The 17948-nt window shown below is 36.3% G+C and overlaps 1 protein-coding gene across 7 annotated transcripts in view; it reads left to right on the forward strand.

Annotated features, from left to right (window-relative positions):
- The window catches only part of AGTPBP1 (ATP/GTP binding protein 1), a 65083-nt gene that overhangs the window by 26462 nt on the left and 20673 nt on the right, over positions 1-17948 (forward strand). For 5 of the 7 annotated variants that reach the window (XR_001864021.1, XR_001864022.1, XM_017740445.1 and 2 more), the window contains exons 13-25: positions 70-167; positions 1143-1259; positions 1846-2555; positions 6013-6096; positions 6343-6429; positions 6516-6664; positions 8068-8155; positions 8868-9012; positions 11728-11881; positions 12599-12779; positions 14160-14289; positions 14653-14784; positions 16396-16572. Coding sequence is in view for 5 of the 7 variants with exons in the window: in XM_017740445.1 (XP_017595934.1) it covers positions 70-167; positions 1143-1259; positions 1846-2555; positions 6013-6096; positions 6343-6429; positions 6516-6664; positions 8068-8155; positions 8868-9012; positions 11728-11881; positions 12599-12779; positions 14160-14289; positions 14653-14784; positions 16396-16572 (2252 nt within the window). In the remaining 2 variants the exon portion in view is untranslated. Of the gene's footprint in view, positions 1-69; positions 168-1142; positions 1260-1845; positions 2556-6012; positions 6097-6342; positions 6430-6515; positions 6665-8067; positions 8156-8867; positions 9013-11727; positions 11882-12598; positions 12780-14159; positions 14290-14652; positions 14785-16395; positions 16573-17130; positions 17413-17948 lie in introns of those variants that run through there. The other 2 variants (XM_017740448.1, XM_017740449.1) reach the window with 2 other exon arrangements.

A 17948-nucleotide genomic window follows, 5' to 3' on the forward strand; every position in this document is an offset into this window, starting at 1 on the left:
AAATCTTCTTCGAGCATGTATAATTGGATTAAGTGTATAATCTGCTTACCAAACTTTTTTGTATTGTAGTGGATGATGTAGTAGATGAAAGTGATGATAACGATGATGCTGAAACTGAGTCAGAAATTGAAACTGAAAATGATGACGACAAGGACCAACATTTTAAGGTTGGTAGAGACAAAATTAATTGAATCATGTAAATAAATGCATTTTAAGTGTTAAAAGCAGTTCAAGGAGGTTTTCAGGGCAATTTCTAAAATAGAAAAAGCTTCTGAAACATAAAGAAGGTGGGTACTGCTTGAAAATATGAACTGTTCTTGTTCATATTGCTTCAGGATTTTTAGCAAAATCTGTTTGCTTCACACTTGATGTATCTGGAGTGCAGGGCAACAGAACTGCAGACTCCTTTAGCAGTGTTCTGTTCCCACTTGCATTTCTCTCAGCCTGCTTTTCTTACATCAACTGGTCCATATGTAGGAGCTGCTGTAACTTTTTCCAGCATTCTGGACTGGGATTGACTAGATCAGTGTTTCAGCAAGGTAACTTGAAGTTCAGCCAACTGTAGAGGTAGACACCATACCTCTCACTGTTGTACCACTTTGGGAAGGTATTCTCCTGTTTGCCATCTGCCTGCTGAGACATGGATGGATATTTGGTCACAACTGCCTTATTCTGTATTTTTATGTTACATGTATTTAGGAGTTAATTGATTGTCTGTCCATGAACTGGAAAAAGATACTTTATTCAAGGGTCTTGTGAGCCCTGATGGAGGGATTATCTTCCATAGAAGCAGTATTGCATTGTCACTGCAATCAGATGAGGTCTCTACATTCCAGGTTCCAGTAGTGGGAATATACACAGATTTCATGTAAAGTCTGATGTCAGTGTATAATAAGTTTGGATGAAAGCAAGAAAATGGAGATGTTTGTAATATTTCTGTTGAAATGGCAGCTTAGGCATACTAATAATACTCAGCAGTTTAAATGTTCATAGTGAAAGCTGCAGTTCAGCTAATTTTAAAATAGGGGTGTTTATCTTTCAAAGCATGCCTGTGTCCAGAAAAAAGGTTAATGTTTCAGATTAATGTTGTAGAAGTTCATTAATTTTGGATACAAGATTAATTTGTTCTGGTGATCTTTCAGAATGATGATATTGAGACTGATATTAATAAACTGAAACCTAGACAGGAATTGGGAAGATCCATAGAAGAACTGAAAATGTATGAGCAATTTTTCCCAGAACTTTCAGAAAACTTTCAGGTAAAGTCTACAATTCCCAGAACTTTTCTGGCTGTGTCAGGGGGACACTGGAATATACTGTGGTGTTCTTTTTTGGGTGGATTGTTCCTCAAGCCAAGAAACATGGGTCTGCCGTTCTGGACCTACATATGGGAGGTTATTTAGCTAGGTGTTAACGATTGCTTCAGTCTAATTGAGAAGGGGGTGCTGTGGGCACATGTAAAGGAAAACTTTGTTTCTGGTGTCTGATTATTGCACACAGCAGAAAGTACAATAGTCAAGAAAGACATGAGATTTCTGAGAGGACTTCATTGTATTAGGCATCTACTTACATGCTGCGCACCTGCTTAATATAGGTAGTTAAAATATCTGGGCAACTGCATTGACTTTATACTTTGTTGTTAATGAACTGCTTGTTTATTGCTTTTAGGCCTTCTTGTAAAAGATGAAACTTCATTGCTCTGATGGTTTATAGCATAGCTGTCACCTTTTCAATTACATTTGAAACAAGGAAAGAGAAATGTTTCTAATGTACATGAGACTTGGGAACTGTTTACCTTTTTTATTACTAATTTTTAAAATTATTTTTTCACCTTTGTTTTTTAAGGAATGGGACTTAGTTTCGAAGGAACCAAAGCCTTTTGTACCTGATGCAAATTTGAGTGGACCTATTGTTGTTCCTACAGCCAGTGAGGAGCACTCTGCTGAAGCAAACCCGGCAACAAATGGAGTTGCTTCGAAGGAGAGCAATCCTTTATTGACAGAGGAATACAATAGAAGGCCAGTGTTTCTGGAACTACCAAAGAAAGATACCACAAAAGATAGTAGTTTACATCAGCAAAATGATCAAAGAAACGTGCTTCCATCATGCCAGTGTCTAAGCCAAGAAATTGTGAAAGGCTTGGACAGAATCAGTCTCCAGAACAGTGCAAAAAATGATCAGTATTATGACGCAGGGTGTGTAGTAAAGAAGGAAAGCAAAGCTAGCCTTACCACACTTGCTTGTAGTAAACCCTCTGAGCATGTTTCACCCTGTGGAGGTAGCCTCTTTGAAGGATCATCTGTCCAGCTGGGAAAACTCTGCTGCACTGGAGTGGATTCAGAGGAGGAGGATTCCAGATCTAGTTCATCAGGGGAACATGTCATGCTTGAAGTTTCTGATGTATCACCAGTTCATGACTGTGATCTTTATATTGAAATGGTGAAGAGCACAAAGTCTATTCCAGAATATTCAGAAGTGGCTTATCCAGATTATTTTGGCCATATTCCACCCCCATTTAAGGAACCTATTCTGGAAAGGCCATATGGGGTGCAGAGGTGAGTCACCATACTCCTTTTTTGGTTGTTTTTATTCCTTTGAGAAACAGTGTTTAGGATGAGATTAACCTGATGATCTCCAGAGGTCCCATCCAACCCTAACTATTCTGTGATTCTGTGGTTCAGAAGCTATGTTACAATGCCTACTTTGTCATCTAAAACTGTTTCCAATGAAAAGCAGTTTGAAGATGGGTGAGTAGGCATTGATCAGGGCAGAGCCATAACAGCACAATCTGATTCTGTAATTGCTAATTCTGGAATTCAGTTTCTAAATATGAAATTCAATTTATGTGATCCTTTTCTGCCTTCCCACCATTTCCCATGTAAATTTTGTAGTTTGCAAAATAACAAACCATCCTACAAAACCCCACCACCAAACAAAACAAAAAAATCCACACCTGAAGGCTAAGACCTGAAAGGAGCAAAGATAGGACAGTTAATAATTCAGTGATTCTTCAGTTCTTTTCCCTGTTGTACTAAAAAAATCTATCTTTCAGGGAAACATAGTGGAAAAAGTTAAAAAATTAATGCGCTAAAGTGTTTGGCTTTAGTGTTCACATTATAAGAGAATTTAGAGGTAACAAATGCAGACGATGCAGTTTGTGTTGGGTCCTGCAGGATGACATACAACAAACACACATCAGCACACCCTTTTATTTCTTTGAGAGATACTGGAAGATGGTGAAGAGTGATGAGATTCTTAAGAATAATTTGCAGAAGTGGTATGAAGAACTGGCTCATATACATAGTAAGTTACTGTAGAGACATGTGAGTACAGTAGGAGAACATGTAATAGTAGCTATGAGACCTCGCCACTTGCCTCCTTCTGAGATTGAATGCCTTCACCTTTATACTTGTAACTGTAACCAACTTAATGAGTTTCTTCATATTTATATTTAGATATTAAAATGATTAAGAGATTAAGTGGATTAAATGTCCTTAGGCAGCTGACTTTAAATCCTTTAGCAGTTTCACACAAGTCGTGAAAAAGTGATCTTTGTAGTGAAATGACAAGTGCTGAAACACTAATGACATCATGAATATATTATTCAGTTTCGAAGGAGGAGAATCTTCCCTAGCAGGTTATTTATTAGATAGATTCAGCTGATTTAGAAGGGAGGTAGTCTTGAGCTGGGAATCACCTAAGAACTGTATTCTAAGAAAATCTTGCAAATACTTTTGTATTTTTCTGTTGTAATTAATAATTCTGAATTTTCCTGAATAAAACTGAGTGAAGTCAGATACAATTTGTCATTCCAGTGCTCCTTGTTAGATATAAATGACTGGAAAAATAAACTTCCTGTGATTATACATGATTTATAGACCATGAAGATCATTTTAGGGTATATTTTAACTTTAAAATGCTTTATTTTTATTGTATTTTTTATGTTGCAAGTAACTTTTTGAAGTCTTGTGTGAACAAGAATGAAATACCAGATAATATTGCTAAACTTGAATCAAAAGTCCTGCATCACATTTTTAAGATGTACACTGTTATAAAGAATTCAGTTTTCTACAAATGTCTCAGTTTTGTTACTGCAACATGACAAACTTCTGAGAAAGGAACTTATTAAAAAATGGCTTAATCTTTTTACAGTTTCATCGTATAGGAGAGTGTAAAAATTAATTTGGTAGGGGACATGGAAAAGCTTTAAACCCTTTTGCAAAGCTGTGTCCAAAGTCTTTTGATATTCAGTGTGATTTATGTTCTCTGTAATGTAAGCACTTAGTTACTGCTCATTGGGTAAGTCTTATTTAGAAAACAAATGGTTGCTTTAACCCATCCATGTAATTTGATAAAATACTGTGTCGGATCTAAGGTGTGATTTAGTGGATTTTCTTCTTACTTTTATTAGAACAATGTGGGGTTTGGTTTTTTTTTTAGTCTTGCAATGTGCCAGGAGATGCAATTTTTTTGAAATTATGCTTTGGAGTGCTTTTTCTTTCTCTTTTAAGTTTAGTAGCATGTAATTATCACTGAATGTCTCACCAATTTATTATTATTTGGATAAATGAAATTGATAATAGCTGAAGTGTTTTATACTACTCTATCTTTTTAGGAAGAAAATATGATATAGTAAAATACCGTATAAATTTGGGCTTAAATACTACTTTCATCTATTCCTTAAAAATTTAGTTGGGTTGGTATTTTTTTCTGTACACTTTAGTATTTTTTAATCGTCAGGATCCACAAAGAAGTAACCTCTAAGCACAGGGCTCACATCAACAGTGTTGGTTCTAGATTTTTTTTTCCCTTCAATTTTCTTGAAATATCTTATCTTTATTTTTTGGAATGTGAAAATGTCTGCTACTACTTTTCCATCTCATGAGCATCTTGAATAGTATTTCTTCTTTGCTTTCATCTACACTGGTTATTGTAATGGTATTTAAATGCCATTATTATTTATAAAATACTTACGGATTTTTATTGATGGATTTTGTCTTGGCAAAACTCCTATGATAATAGGAAGTATTAATGGCTTTATAGAGCTGAGAGATGCTAGGATCTAATGAGTTCTCTAAGATCAAGTGTAAGATCAAAAATCTGTAATCCTGTCCTGAGCTGAACCTATTAACATGGATTGTGGTGAGTCAGCCTTGTCACAATATTGTCAGTACATTGGACTTGTGATTTCTTTTCTTTTTCAGTTAATTTCAATTTAATAAGAGGTGCTAGAGTTATGCGCTTACGTTCTCTTTCTCATTTGTTAACAGTATTTATTTTGGTTGTATTGAGAATTTCCAACCTGAATGTACTTTAGCATTCTGTTTCTGTATTCTTCGTTGTTAATCTGCCTCCTTTTCTTCTTACTGCAGGTGCTGTGCAAGCTTTTCCACACAGCTCTGCCACTATATTTCATTCTTGAACTGCAACACATTCTTACTTTTCTAAGCCAGGACCTAGATACTGCCACTTTTGCAATGGTTTTATGATCTGGATAAGCATACCCCTGACATTTGGCTGACATCACCAAATTCTTTCTTATTTGTTACGTAGTCAGTAAATGAACCTAGATCTCCAGAGGTGAAAAGCTAGTTCACTAACACTCACTGTACGTTAATTTTGGTTATGGTAGGATTCATATAGGTTACTAATGTTATCAAGTGTTGTCCTGGATTAAAGCATTAACATAAGTAATGTTTGAGTAATTTCTGCTTCTATTATAAAGTATGAAATGGCACTTTTTCCCTTAAGGTAAAACCCAGTGAATTGTGTGCATGAAAACTCAATTCCCTCACATATAAATATTGGATTCAGTCACTTGTGAATGCAGGTGTTTAAACTTAAGTACACCTTGACTTTGCACACATAAGTGAGGGTGAAGCTGCAGTCTCTCTGAACTGTCCCACTGTCTTCATGTCAACTTTTAGTTTTCTTGTATGTGGGAATTCTGCTTTTGTGATGTGAAACAGTAAGTGACAATTTAAATGAGAACTCTGCTTTTTTTTTTTTTAGAACAAAAATATGTCAAGATATTGAAAGGCTGATTTATCAAAATGACATTATAGATAGAGTTGTGTATGACCTCGATAATTTGAGGTAAGTTTTTACCTTTCTGTGAACAGTATTCAACGAACACTCTAAACCAGTTCTACTTGCTCTGTGATTTATAATGTTTACAACAGAATTCATCGGAAGTTTCATCTGACATAACAGTGTTTCTGCTATCCAGGTTGTATTTAGAGGAAGGATTGAAATAGTTTCTGAATTGCCAAGTGAGGACTAAAAGCTATTTGGTTTAGCTAAGCTTGTTTTATTCATTTTGGTGCCTTTTTCTCCTCATAGTTGTTCAGTACCAGAGGAGGCAGATGTTTTGAAGTTTAATTCCAAATTTGAGTCTGGAAACCTGCGCAAAGTTATTCAGATCAGAAAGTAAGATATTTCAACTCTTCTTTTCACAGTTTAGGCCTTTTATTTCTGCTTCTTAAAATTACTGATTTTTTTTTTTTAATTTTCAGAAATGAGTATGATCTGATTCTGAACTCAGATATAAATAGCAATCATTATCATCAGTGGTTTTACTTTGAAGTCAGTGGAATGAAAACTGGCATTGGTTACCGGTTTAACATCATCAACTGTGAAAAGTCAAACAGTCAGTTCAACTATGGTAAGATACGTTTCCCATACTTTGAGAAGAAATATGTAAACAATACCTGTACTAGACAACTGTGTACTGTACTAATCCTCCACAGGATTAGAAGTATTCTTGTTGTCAGTTTAAATTCTTTATTTTAATAGAACTGCTGGAAAATGTTTTGATAGCTCTAGTTAAAAAGAAGAAATGCATCTTAAGCCAAGGTTTTGTTGTAAGTGAGGCCAAAACGGAAGAAATTTACTGGTTACTGCAACTAAAATCGTCTTAGGACCATTGGGCAGGAGAGGACAATCAAAGCCTGTTGATTCACACAGATCAAAAATAATGATGGTTGTCATCATTAATCCATTTCTGCATGGGGGTAAATGTGAAAGTAAGTGGAGACATTCCAAAAAAGTTTTGTCTTATTGATGGCAGGGAAAAATAAGTGTAAAATGCTGGGGTTCATAAGTGACCATTGCTGTCTCTAGTAAGTAGCGTTTGCAGTGTGTGCCTCATTTGAAGGTTTACAAAGGGCTTACTGAAATTACCTTTCTTCTGCTTGTCTGGGAGTGTGTATGTAGTGTGTGTCGTTAAGCTTAAAACCATTCATTTTTTTCTTGATGTATATTCTGACATTTGTCCTTTAAGAAGGAAGAAATTTCTTCTCCCGCCCCCAGCTTCAAACTCTTGTTTGAAGTAATTTTGTAGTGTTATGTTCTCCTTTGTCATAAACTTTCATCCACATTGATAAAGTCGCAGAATACCAGGTAGTTTGACCAGTAATAAGATGCTTTCAACTTACTTATTAATCTTCATCAGTCAGCCTAGATTTTTTTCATGTTGTGCATACTTACTTGATAGTTTCTTTTGATTTTTTTAGTACAATGACTGAATCAGTCAGTGTGGTTGGCTAATTATCTAAAGAGTAAATGATAATTAGTGTATTATTTTCTCCTCTAACTTCATATTAAGCGTTCAGCTTAAGTATACTATAAAAAAAATACTTTAAAGAGTTACTTTAAAAAAAAATTGTCCTGAAACATCAGTTATTTTTTGGTTATTTACATGAATGGATGATAGTATCAATTTTCTGTATTCTCTTTGAAGCATTTTTGTAGTGTGAGTTGGATGGAGTGGAACTGAGGACTGCTTGTAGTTTCATGCAAACCTCAGCTTTCATTTAAACATTTCGTTTTGGTCTTCCATAGGTCTTGCTGTTTTCTTTAGTTGTTATTTTCTGAAAATCAGCAGTCTTTTGTCGCCCGGTTTAAAGATTGCACAGTGCAATACCCAGACATTCATGAAAATATGATAGTGAGTAAATAAATAGAGATAATTTGTAGACTTGTATGTAAGTCTTGGTATGGTCCATTACTGCTAATATCTTTCTGTTTAATGTTAGGCATTAAAGTGAGATGCATTTCTTCTTTCAGGTATGCAGCCCCTCATGTATTCTGTTCAAGAAGCACTAAATTCTCGACCATGCTGGACTCGTGTTGGGACAGATATTTGTTACTACAAGTAAGTACACAAACCAAACATACAGCAAATCTTACACTGAAGGTTAACATGAGGTACAATTTTTGAGGAGAAGTACTTTTTTCTGCATTTGATAATTCTTCGTTCTGTTGTGAAGAGGGTTTTCTTTCTGAGTTACTATGGAGAGTAATATATGTGATAGAAATATACAGGGTCTCATTTTGGAAGCACACTACTAATATTTAAGCTGTTCATATTTTATACTTTTCTTAGAAATTGCACACTGTGTCTGGAAAGCTTTTAAGGGAATGTATATATGCATGCTTACTTGAAATCTTATTAGTGACTTCCAGTAATACTGACCTCATGGTCCCTGTGGTAAGCCTTCTGTAATCTGTGGTGGAATTATTGTAGGGGAGTTCTAAAACACAGGATGAGATGGTACAGCATATCAATATGTAATCCTTCTTGGTTGATAGCTGTTTGGTTACTTTCTTTTGTTTGTTTTTGTTTGTTTTATTTGGTTGATTGTTTTTGTTTGCTCACGTTTTATCAATGTGAATGAATGTGTGTATCGCTGCTGTAATAAAGTATCTTTAAAGCTGGTGGGAACCTGTATTTAACCTGTATGTACATAGAAAAGAAATACAGTCACTAAAAATCCTTCTGACACTTAAAATGTGTGTTCAGAAATAAGTAGTAGTATGAAAAAAAAATACTCTAATGTGTATATTACCTGCATTTTTTGATTTAGGAATCACTTTTCAAGAAGTTCAATTGCTGCTGGAGGCCAGAAAGGAAAATCCTATTACACGATTACATTCACAGTGACTTTCCAACATAAAGATGATGTGTGCTACTTTGCTTACCATTATCCATATACATACTCAACTTTAAAGGTGAGAAGCTTATGATGTGTTACATAAATGAATATTTATAGTATTAGTATGCTATATAACATTCATGAGTGAATTAATTTTGTTTCTTTTTATGAAGTTCCAAATGCTCCTTACAAGGGCGAATTTTCATAATACTGGTGTTTAGATTGACAAAGTGTGTAGGTTATTCTAAAGAACGGTCACAGGAAAAATAAAATTGATGCTTGCAGGCTAAATGGGTTTTCTGGGAATCATAAAGATGATTATATGACTGGAGCATCTCTCTTATGAGGAAAGGCCTTGAGAAGAGATGACTGAGAGGGGACCTCATCAGTGTCTGGAAGTATCTGAAGCAGGGGTGTCAAGAGGAAGGAGCCAGGCTCTGCTCAGAGGTGCTGAGCAATAGGACAAGAGGCAATGGGCAGAAACTGATGCACAGGAAGTTCCACTTGAGTATGAGGAGGAACTTCTTCACTGTGCAGGTGACCAAGTCCTGGAACAGATTGCACGGAGAGGTTGGGGAATCTCCATCTCTGGGGAATTCAGGCATTGTCTGGACACAGTGCTGTACAATGTGCTATTAGATGGCCTTGCTTGGAACAGGGAAGTTGGACCAGATGGCCTGCTCTTGTCCCTTTCAACCTTATGCTTTCTGTGATTCTGTGATAATTGACTAGAAACAGTGCTGGTTTGATAGAATGTTTGTGTTTGACTTAAATGACTTGTATCCTGCTGTTCTACATATATACTTTTTGATAACTAAAACTGCAGTAATTAAGATAATTAGAGATCTTTTTAGGTTAATGAATTGTCTAAATAAGTCTTCTGAAGCTTTTAATACTAAGCAAAACTCATTTGGCTAGAATGTCTCTTGTTTGCCTCTGTCACAGCAATGATAGCGAAGTAGGGGATTCAGTGGCCAGTGTATAGCAGCTTTAAATGCAGCTTTTCACTAAACCATACCAACTTTTGAAAGAGCTACCTGTTTTAAACAACTGCTGCTTCCAGCAGCCCCTGGTCCTGGCTGTGCTTCCTGCCCAGCTGCTGGTGGCCAGCCAAGGGACCTGGGGGTCTCTGTCCCAGGCTGATGGACATGGCTGCTGCTTTCCTGTTTACTTCTATGTTCACTAGCAAGTCTGAATATGTATCCCAGAGAGAGAAGGAGACTTATGCACGCACACTTGTGCACACCCACTTCCCCCCAGGCATGGCTGGCTACATGGACTGGCACAGACAAGTGTGTACATGAGTGTGTAACACTACCATGACTTGATTAACAGTTACAGACACCCCATCCTCCTCTGCAGTTGGTATGCACTGCTTATCACTAGTAAAAGTACAAGCCCACCCACTCTCTAGAATCACAAGCACCTTTGTGGACCACTGGCATGGCCCATCCATGCCATAGCCCTGCTTTGATCCCAGTCTCTCTGACCTGCTGAGCAGGCCTCCAGTTTGCAGTCTAGTCCAGCCTGATACTCACTAGCAAACAGATGTGTGCACTTGCACACTCATCTCACAGGCACTCTGCACTTGTGGCTCTGCCCAGATGCCAGCATGGACTGTCTGCCTGCTTGATACCCCTCCCTTCACCCAGGGCCCATACTCTCTGGGTAGTCCACCTTGAAGTTTACCAGCAAATGTCATGTGTGCCCCCACATGGACCAGCTGTGGGGAAGATGTGTATGCTTGGCCCCCATCCCTAGCAGCTGTTACCAGGCCCATGGTCTTGTGACTCATGCTCCTGCTTCAGGTGTTGTTATTGAGAAACTCAGTCCTTATTGTTCCACCAGCTGTGTTTTGTGGGACACACTGTCCTTGGCTCAATGGTTGAACACCAACATCTTTACCCACTGCAGTAGCTGGCAGCGAGCCATCCCCTTGCTTCCTTTGCTCACACCACTGACTGGAGGGTGCCAAGACTGCCTACAGCTCCAGCTGCTGGAGTCTGATTTGATTCCAACAGTATCTAGGACTTGGGACCCATAGTCTATGCTACCCACAGAGATGCTCCCAAGAGGTTGGATTCTCCAATTGCTGAGGCTGAGACCCTTGTGTATTGCAGCTGTTGACCGCAAATCCACTTTCACCTGCCCGTTTAGTTGCATTTGTCACGCAGCGCTTGAATGCACAGGATAGAGAGTAAGGCTGCACAGAGAGAAGGCTAAGGGTGTACTGTAGGGATCAGGTGCTTGAGTTTTGTATGGTACCACACCCCCTGCTTGAATATCCTGAATTATCAGGTTCCTTGTTTCTTCTTTATCAGGTGACTCTCTCCCAATCTTTGTCTAGATTCTTAATGGCCTGTTCAGTGAGAGACTGGTGGCTTTGGTCTTTGCTATTGTTTCTGTTACATCTCAGCTCTCTGTTCCTGTGTATTGAGTCTTCCTTCACTTACGACTACTTTTTACAGTGAAAAAGTCCCTGATCAGGTAATCTTAATGAAGCAAAGGTTCTTACCTTCCATATACCCTTATAGTACCATCTGTGTACAATAGCTTACCCTCTTTTGCTTCATCTTTCTCAAAGCAGTTGGAAGACCAGACTCTACAAAGAGAAGTATTCAATCAGTCAGAGATGGTAGAAAAGGGTATTTTACGGTCAAAATTATGCTGGAAACTTGAACATTGTTTAGAACAGCTAAAAGAAAGATCTGTTGAATAGTATATTTGAAATATGCTCTCATATGTGACTGCAAAGGATTTGAAGTATTTTTTTATTGTTTTTGGGATGAAGATGCATCTTCGGAAGCTGGAATCTATGCACAACCCTCAACAGATATATTTTCGACAAGACGTTCTCTGCGAGACCCTGGCTGGCAACAGCTGTCCCTTAGTCACTATTACAGCCATGCCAGAATCCAATTACTATGAACATATCTGTCAGTTCAGTAAGTAAACTCTTCTTTCTCATCAGCTGAAAAGAACATAAAACTAGGTATTTGTAGAAAAAATTTAGTCTTAACCACTATGCATTGTAAAAATAAGGTTAATGAATTTCGTGAAACTAAGAGGCATTAATATTCAGGATTTGCTTTGTATTTAATAATACTTATTTGTGGCAGTCAAACAAAGATATAAATATCTTGATATATAAGAGTATATATTCATGTATTCTAAATTTTTGTTGCTAGGTTTGTACATTACATTTTGCAGACAACTCTTCTTGGAAAAGAATACAGACAAATAACTTATTTCTTGAAATGCTGAGGTTATTTGCTTGTCAAAAAAATCTTTCATAAAGCTAATATCTGAGCTACTGTGATTCAAAGTGAGCTTTTGTTGTTTCCCGATTTGTTTGTCCACCTCAGTATTTTTCTCGACTGTTGGGAAAAAAGTCATGAAAGTCACATCATAACTGCCAGCTCAAACTAATTGTGTAATTGTCTGATTGATTCAAAGCTCCTTTGTGGTAGTTCTGTAATTAGCAGTCATTTTAAAAATATTGTGGCAAGCTCTATCAATAATACCCATACTCAGTAATACTCAACTCACAAATGTTTTTTGTCTTGTCATAAATGCAGCAGGCTATTGGCTCTTTTTCCAATTAACAAACTGTTTACTTAGCTTAATTCATGTTTTGCAATTTCTATGCATATTTCTTTTAGGGAATCGTCCTTATATTTTCCTGTCTGCTCGTGTACATCCTGGAGAGACTAATGCAAGCTGGGTTATGAAGGGAACACTGGAATACCTTATGAGCAATAATCCAAATGCGCAATATTTACGGGAATCTTATATTTTCAAAATTATTCCCATGCTCAATCCAGATGGTGTCATCAATGGAAAGTAAGCATATATTTACTCACAAATATTTAACCTGTGCTCTAACTCTTTGCATCAATATTGAAAAATTAATAATCTAAACTAGTCCTGGAAAGATACAAACACAATACTTAATATGATAAAAACCAACAAACACTTGCAATATTGATAGGATTTTGGCTTCTTAAAAGGCAGTTACATTGTTACACAAATTTCAGTTTTACAAAAATATTTTCAGTTGTTCATGGATAATAATAATTTCAGCGTGATTTTAACATGACATTTTAATTGTATCTCTGTCTTGGATTTGTGTAAGAGTGTTCTATGAGACCACACCTGCATTTAGGAAAAGCTAAACAAGTTCATGGTCCACATGAAAAAAAAAAGTGCCTTGTATTTGAGAAAGCTTTTTACATAATTTTTTTAAAAGGTGGGAAGTTAATAGGTGTGCAAGAGAAAGGGTAAGAGAGTATCCTGGTTTGATTAAATTTATCAATAGTAGTTATTTCAATTGCTACACTTTTCTTAATTGATTTAAGGAATATTTTAGAAAGTTTTGAAACTGCTGTGAGTAAACATTCAGCAGTCTACATTTACTTGCTTGCAGGGAATTCATATGAAATAGAAATTTTGCTGTGGTGAATCTACAGTTTCTATTCATCTTTTATAGGTAGTATTTTAAAAGGTTTTGTGAACAAAATAATAAAAATAAAACAGCTACAGATTTCAGTAGAGCCTTGTCTTTATATATGTAAAAGCATATGTATACTGGAACACCCATAATTAAATAATTCAGCATACAGGGACAACTAAGAAAGCTGTCCCAGCAGACACAGTCTAAAGGCAAATATATTGAAGATGACTACATGATCATGAAATCCTACAAGTTTAAAGTTCTTGCTGATAGTTGACTGAATACAGAGATGATCTTTTTGTTTGCTGGGTTTTTTGTTTGGTTTTCTTTTTCGTTCTTGTTTTTCTCACCGCTCCTTCTCTCCTAACAACTTCACATTTCAAGTATTATATTTCTAGTTTACATTAGTCTTTAAATTACAGAAGTCAAGACACTGAAACTGTAAAGATACCATATATTTGAAACTACTGATTTTGAACTAGCATTTGAACAGAATTGCAAGCCTTGAGTTTCAACAGCAAATAAACAATATTACAGTTGACTTCATATGAGAGGCTACTTCTAATTTATTTTTAGATTTTCTATAACATAGCTTAAAATGCCCCAAGCATTTCTATTATTTGGCATGTTAGAGAATTGAAGTTTGTTTCTTGCCAGACTCCTTCCAAAGAAGCACTGGTGATGAGGAAAACTTGAGGTGGGGGGGAGGCTTATTTAAAAGTATGATAATACAGACTACATCATGCGTTTTTCCACCCCCCCCACAATAGCCACCGTTGCTCTTTAAGTGGAGAAGATTTAAACAGACAGTGGCAAAATCCAAATCCAGATCTGCATCCCACTATTTACCATGCTAAAGGGTTACTGCAATATCTGGCCGCTATAAAACGTTTGCCTTTGGTAAGTATGTGTGTGTAAGCAATTCTGAATATTTTTAACTTTGTCTATGTAGCTAGTCTATAAATTAAACATTTTAATATGGTCTTGTAAACCATGTCACACTTAAATTTGACTTGGAGAACTGGTCGTCTGCAAACCTGTAGATGTAAATCTGTTACATTGGCTAGGCTAGAAGGTTAAACCTTCCTTAGATGAATCACACACTTTTTGTCTTAAGGCAGGAGTTAATTGTATAAGGAACTGTGCTGCCTAATTCTTTCGAACTTTCAACAGTACAAATAAAAAAAAATTGTCTTTCTATTACTTTCATAAAATGTTAATTCCATATACCTTGGGTTTATTTTGCCAAATGATTTATTGTAGGTCTACTGTGATTATCATGGTCATTCTCGTAAAAAGAATGTATTTATGTATGGCTGCAGCATCAAAGAGACAATGTGGCATACAGGTGTTAATGCTGCCTCTTGTGACATGATGGAAGACCCTGGTTACAGGGTAAGTTTGACATTTGTATCTCTTTTATTTGGCATGGATTTGGAACACTTTTCAAATAGTATCCTAATCCCACCCTATGCAAATAATGACTCTACAGCATAAGCAGACTTATTTAAAATCATCTCTTTTTAGTTTGTAAGTGTACTTCAAAGTACACTTCATGAAGTGTACTTTGAGCTTTAAACATTATCCATAGAATGCTTTTTTTTTGTTTGTTTCTTTGCACCAATATGTACTTTTTTGTATTTAATACTACTTTTTTAAAGAATAGATGGAAAATATGCTTCTGTGCATTTATAATTACCAGATGAAAAAACAGGTCATTGAAGCATGGCAAACAATATTCTAGCAACAAGGAAAAAAAGAAACTTAATTCTTTTGAGAAATACTTACTTTTGTATATGGAAATATGTAAGATTCCTTTTTATTTATTCCCTTATATAATGATGTGTAGTTAAGACATGTGCCCCTAATTAGGTATATATAATCAACTTTCACAAACACATCCTCTGCATTGTATAAGCTTCAAAACTGTCAAAAATTCAGAGAATTACTTGTTTCTTAGTGTTACTTGTTTCTTCCGTGTGTCTCCCTCCACTGCTGCCTCATGGGAACTGCAAACCTGTGTGACCTAAAGGTGTCCAGGCCCCAGGTTTTTTTTTAAAAATTCAAGAGTTAAGCTTCAAAAACATGTGAATGTGTGTGTGTTAAAACACTTGTTACGCATCCTTGAGTGTAATTGAGTACAGATGCTCTCTGATTTTTTTTCTTTAAGTCTCCCTCACAAAAAAAAATTGATTGCTTCTTGATTTTCTTGTGTAATTTCCTGGATGCTGAGCTGGATGCCAGTCATGTTTGCTGCTGTAACACACTATATGGGGTTTTGTCAGTTCGCCCTGCACTACTATAGTGCACAAAAGACAGTAGTCAATAAGGGCTGTTGGAAAAAGCGTTTTGGTTTCAAAAAGGTGGAATGAAATGTTAGGGCAATCTTACACTAATGGGTTAAGTACTACTGAAATAATGAATTTGAGGTGGTCGTGTTTGGTCTTAACTGACACAAATAAACACTGGAAAGAACAGTCGTTTAGCATTATTCAGTGACCTTTTCACTGAAGCTGTCATGTAAACAGTTATACTGATTCACATTCTTGAAGTGAAATACGCACCTAGTGCTTTGCTGAATACAAATGAAAACTGCTTTTGTTAGGTCTGTAAATGGGATTTCTGAAACAGTTTGCAATTGAATTAAATACTTATATGGAGTATGGTACATTTAATTTGAGCAAACTTAGCTTGATGAGTTAGGAGGGATGGTGGTCAGCTGAAAAATTCTCTTGTATTCTGATTTTTACTCACATGACTAACAACTTCAGTGACTGGACCTGATAAAAAGGATTTTAATAAGTAGGAAAAGGCAAACCTGGAGACACTGTCACTTGAACACAGAGTTTTGAAAACTCAACATGGAGAACTGTTTCTTTCTTGGTTTTTTTTAATTCAAACTGCAGCAAAATTTTCCAGTAAGTTTGTGATTACATGATCCCTTTTCACTTCCTTCCATATTGGAAGTAAAAGAATCACTGTATTTTTCAAATTGCTGTCCTGCAGGCACTCCCTAAGATCCTGAGTCAGACTGCCCCTGCATTCTGCATGGGCAGCTGCAGCTTTGTAGTGGAAAAGTCCAAGGAATCTACAGCACGAGTTGTTGTCTGGAGAGAGATAGGAGTACAAAGGAGCTACACAATGGAAAGCACGTTATGTGGATGTGACCAGGGCAAATATAAAGTAAGAAGATATATCAGTTCAATATTTCTTACTTTTAAATTTCTTCCCTTTGCATTGTTATCTTACTCTGTAACCCCGCTTGCTCAATTCTTGCTTGCTTGAAGCTTCTGAAACCTTTTAAGGTCTGGGTACACTAATGTTAGAATGATAATTTTCAACTTTATAGGTTGCATAGCAGTTATGCTTATGGGCTGTTTTAACAAGATTAATATCAATCATTGCTTGTAACACATGTGTATGGATGTAGTTAAAAAAACCCAGAACTGTTCTGTCCAACAGATTATTAGAATTGGGTAGTAGTATAAATGCCAATACTATTAAAAAAATTTCCTTTACACATGGCAGTTTCAGACTTCAGCATGGCAGATCGTGGTTCTTCAACATATATTTAGCAGTGTCCCTTACAGAATTTTCCCATATAGCTGAGGAAACAGGCTTACAAATAAAAACACTTTCCTATCAGGTTACCAACACTACAAATTACGCATCATCTCTGAACTCACATAGTTGTGTGGCTTCTTGACTTAAAATTTGTTTTCATTTTCTCTCCTTGAAAAGCGTTACAGGCTGGATATCTGAACACAAAAGGTGACCCTATTGGTAGTGTCTCACTACTAGACAGCATTCATGGAAGAAGTGGGTTTCCTCTGCTTGAAAGTTGAGTTTAGGAATGCTAATCAAGAAAATGATCACAAGCCTCAGATAAGGTGCTTGACAGAAGGAGGATCAGAAGGCTGAGTGGGACAGAAACAACAAAAAAAAAGAGACAAGATATATTAGTATATTAATGTGTACTGCAACATCTGTGCTTATACCCCTAGACAGTAGGAAGACAAAAATCTGCTGTTGTCAGAATATTCCCCAGATGACATTAATTGTGGAGCTTTAAAAAAAAATAACCAATTTGCTTATTTTGAAATTTCCAAAATACTCTTAAACATGAACCCTCATGGCTTTAGAAGTGTTGCTACAGGAAGTACTTAAGAAAAGTGAATTGAAGATGCTTTGTGGACAAACTTTCAAGATGCTTAAACCTCCAAAGCTCTTCTTCAGTAATGAAAGAAAAAAAATGGCTGAATTTTGTGGAAGACTGATTTACTCAAAAGGGAAGAGCATTCTTCTATGTAATATAAACTTAACTGATGAGATTAAATTGCTGTTCTGCCATTCGTTTTACGGAGTAAAGCAATTTGTGAGGTCTTCGTCATCCTCTGAACTTACAGGAAGGTCCTTAATTTTTTCTTCACTATGATAATGCTCAGACTTACTAAGAAAATGTATCTAAAAAGCCAAGGTGACTGGTCTTAAGCAAAGACCAGCATTTCTCCAGTGAGAAGATGAAAGAGATGAAAAGGCTTAAGCTCAGTGTTTTTTGG

This window comes from Corvus brachyrhynchos, unplaced genomic scaffold (genome assembly GCF_000691975.1).
Source record: "Corvus brachyrhynchos isolate BGI_N302 unplaced genomic scaffold, ASM69197v1 scaffold37, whole genome shotgun sequence".
NCBI lineage: Eukaryota > Metazoa > Chordata > Aves > Passeriformes > Corvidae > Corvus > Corvus brachyrhynchos.